General features: G+C 50.1%; 1 protein-coding gene across 1 annotated transcript; it reads left to right on the forward strand.

Moving 5' to 3' along the window:
• Positions 1-2,498: 2,498 nt before the first annotated feature.
• LOC120839726 lies at positions 2,499-3,191 on the forward strand. Its single transcript, XM_040210085.1, has one exon. The coding sequence runs from the start codon at positions 2,499-2,501 to the stop codon at positions 3,189-3,191; it is 693 nt and encodes a 230-aa protein (XP_040066019.1).
• The last annotated feature ends 636 nt before the right edge of the window (positions 3,192-3,827 follow it).

Below are 3,827 nucleotides of genomic sequence, written 5' to 3' on the forward strand. Positions count from 1 at the left end.
ATTCATGTGGTAGTTTAGTAGCGTGGTAATGCAGGCAAAGGTGTCAGAAGCATGGATGTTCATGTGCCGTTATGCCTAAGGCCGTCATTCTTGGAGCATTTGAAACTGCGCTGGACGTCTTTTTGCAACCACCTGCAAAAGCACGTGGGTTATTTAAGCATGGACCGCAATGAGAGCGGAGAGAGCATCAATTCTGCGTCGTGCTCGGAAAATCTTGAACAGAAACCTTTGAAATGATGCAGCATGCTTGTCAAAAAAGCAGTAGGTTGTGCGAGGTATTTTGAGGGGGTGCTCGCACTTTAAGAATGGCAGAACATCAGTGGAAGACGGAGAAAGTCGGTAATGGGTTGCCCCAGCTAAGAGCCACTCGAGGCAACTCGCACGATTGATATTTCGCCAAGCCTAAGGGATTCTTTTAAGGTCGCTGCACCAGATCTGCCCAGTTCGACACAGAATTAGTTCTCGCTCTATGATCTCATTGCAGTTTATGCCAAAAGCGCAGATGTATAGCACAATTCTAAATGATCACAAAACGATGCCCTTTGGCATATGAAGGTCCCTGTCTTTAACAGCTGCGCACGCATCGCAATACTTTGTAATATACTTTAACTACGCCAGATAAAACAGTTGGTCCTCATGAGCCACCTCACTGCAGAAAAATTTGCGATACATTTTTGGTGATGTTTCTTTTGGTATAATTATTGAAACTTGGGTCATCATAACGTATTAGTCGATCTGAATAGAGCGTGCAATGGGAACTATAAGCACTTGATCGATCCTCATTCAAAGTCATGCAAATAGGCAGAAGGTGAAATGCTTCAAATAGGTTCACGCCACATGCAGAAGCTACGTGCGGCTACGCGCCACGTGCGGAGGAGCATGATGTTTTCCGACATACTGCTCCTGCAATTCATCGCCAAGCGTTGACAGAAAGTTGAGAGCTTTTAAAAGCATCCTCAGGCTCGTGGAGCAGGCAGTCATGTGGTGGTAGACCTCGCGAGGCCCCTTCATGGCAGCGAGGAGCCCAACAAGCCTTGCCTTGTCCACGGACAAGGACACCTTGCCGACCATGTCATCCAGGGCATTTCTGCATACTAAATCATCAGCACTCCTGCTAGAAAGTTGAAGGATCTCCATTAAAGGGGCCCTGGATTTCAGAATAGCATTCCAGCATAACTGATGGCGACGCGGGTCGAATGCCAGAGCACGAGGTTGAAAAAAAAAATAAAGGTTTTATACTAGCTCTCTATCTAGCTGAACATTGTCATTAAAATTATAGCCAAGTGATGCACAGCCATTTACACACGAATAAACCAAGGCTGAACTCTTGGTTTTGCAATCTTCCTTCATCTCGGAGGGACAATTTAACAGCACATTTTTTTTCGGTTTCGGCAAATCTGTTATTCATCTGCATGGGCAGATAAATAACAGAGGCACGAGGAATCTTCGGCACTATTAATAAAAAAAAAACTGCGGCACAATGCTTGCAGCGGTTTGAGACACCGGCCCGGCAAGAACAGGTACCGGTCACGACCGTACGCGGGGACTTTGATAGCTAAAGAAAAAGAAAAAGATCGTTGACCTTTATTAACAGATTTTCTTTCGAAGTGATAATGGGTGAAAACATTATATCATCGTAACTATTGTACTATGGCAGCGTCGTCCGCGAAACGTAAATATATCTGAAGAAACTCAAGTTTCGTTTTTCTAGTACAGCCATCGCACATGACGCAATCCCAATAAACACCGTCATCTTCTGTTTTGGTTTTGTCAAAACATGGCGTACGGCTCATTCCTCGTGGCGGAGTTCTAATATTTTGGTGCCGAAAACTCGAGATGACAACGATATAGTCACGACGGAATGACGACGGGGCATCCACCCGCAACAAGACGAGCCAAGGGACGCCACAAGAGAACGAGCCACCAGCGACGCTAACGACGTTATCACTCAACGAGGCCTAGTGACGTCGCAACGAAACGCGCCAAGAAAACACGCCAAGGGACGCCGCAAGAGAACGAGCTCCAACGACGCTACCGACGTTATCACTCAACGAGCCAAGGGACGCCGCAAGAGAGCGAGCTCCAGCGACGCTACCGACATTATCACTCAACGAGGCCTAGTGACGCCGCAACGAAACGAGCCAAGGGACGCCGCAAGAGAGCGAGCTCCAACGACGGTACCGACGCTATCGCTCAACGAGGCCTAGTGACGCCGCAACGAAACGAGCCAAGGGACGCCGCAAGAGAGCGAGCTCCAACGACGCTACCGACGTTATCGCTCAACGAGGCCTAGTGACGCCGCAACTAAACGAGCCAAGGGACGCCGCAAGAGAGCGAGCTCCAACGACGCTACCAACATTATCACTCAACGAGGCCTAGTGACGCCGCAACGAAACGAGCCAAGGGACGCCGCAAGAGAGCGAGCTCCAACGACGCTACCGACGTTATCGCTCAACGAGGCCTAGTGACGCCGCAACGCCGCGAAACCCAGAGACGCCATGGAACGACTAAAGCAGAAGCGGACGGCTCTGAGGTCTCAAGTAACGAGACTGATCTCCGATATCGACGCAGCTATCGCAAGGCACTCCGACGAGCGAAGCCTCAACGTATTATCGGTGAGGCTCAGTGAGTTGCGAATACAGCTGAGCAACGTGAACGCATCCTTTGAACCACTGCTACCTGACGGAGACGTTGAGCAAAACTACGATCGCACGATTGAATATGACGACAAGGTCGTCACGTACATCGCCGCCATCGCACAGGAGGTAGAGGAACTCCGACGAGCGAGGCCCCAAGCCGGTACAACGCGGATTCACAACGACGGCGACGGACACGTTGCAACCTCTAAGGTGAAGCTGCCGAAACTGGAGCTTCAACGGTTTGGCGGTGCAGCTGCCGATTTGCAACCCTTCTGGGAACAGTACAAGCAAGCCATACATGGCAACGACAGCCTTTCTAACGCTGAGAAGTTCTTGTACCTGCGGTCGGCGCTTACGGGAAAGGCAGCATCGGCGATAGCCGGCATTCAAGCAGCGGGAGAAAACTACGATACCGTCGTTGAGCTTCTCAGGGAGCGCTTCGGTTGGACTGACGTTCTCATTCAAGAACACCTCTCCCAACTACTTGCGGATTGCGACGTCTCTATGACCACTTGCAACGTAATATGGCCGCTCTCACCGCGCTCGGAATGAAGAGCGACACCTACGGAGCTATGCTCTACTCTGCGCTACTGAGAACGCTGCCAGGAGTAAGGTCATTGACTACCACAAGTGTCAACGTCCTACGGACAAGGAAAACGACGGTATCAAAATGGAGAGCCTGCAACGCTTCCTTAAGCTCGAAGTGGAGAGCCATGAAGACGCTCAACAAGTTCGTCAGCGAGAAGCCAGGAGTATGAGCCATACCAAGATAACAGAAGGCGGGAAGGCTTCTCTCAAGGGATCAGTCGCTGTTCTTTCCTCAGCTAGTCGCTCCAAGCAGACTGAACCGTGCGCATTCTGTGCCACGAAGAACCACGCAACACGAGATTGTCAGACATCAATTTCTCTGGAGGAGGAAAAGCAAAGATTTCGAAAAGCAGGACCATGTTTCCGGTGTTCGATCAAGGGACACACCTCCAAAGAATGACGCAACAAAAGAATAATCTGTGAAACATGCGGGCGAAGGCACATAACTCAAATGTGTGACCCATCCTGGAAGAAAAGTAAGAACACCGCAGCAGTGTTACCCTCTTCGACTGGCAAGAAGAGCGATAAAACACCTGCTGTACTACTTCAAACAGCTGAGGTCTGGGCAGAAGGGAAACAGCAAAGAGCTCTCACGCGCAT

This window comes from Ixodes scapularis, unplaced genomic scaffold (genome assembly GCF_016920785.2).
Source record: "Ixodes scapularis isolate PalLabHiFi unplaced genomic scaffold, ASM1692078v2 PGA_scaffold1__304_contigs__length_218370807, whole genome shotgun sequence".
NCBI classification, from domain to species: domain Eukaryota; kingdom Metazoa; phylum Arthropoda; class Arachnida; order Ixodida; family Ixodidae; genus Ixodes; species Ixodes scapularis.

Excerpts from the sequence above, each read along its gene's own strand:
- LOC120839726 (XM_040210085.1), top strand. The coding sequence starts at position 2,499 with ATGGAACGACTAAAGCAGAAGCGGACGGCTCTGAGGTCTCAAGTAACG.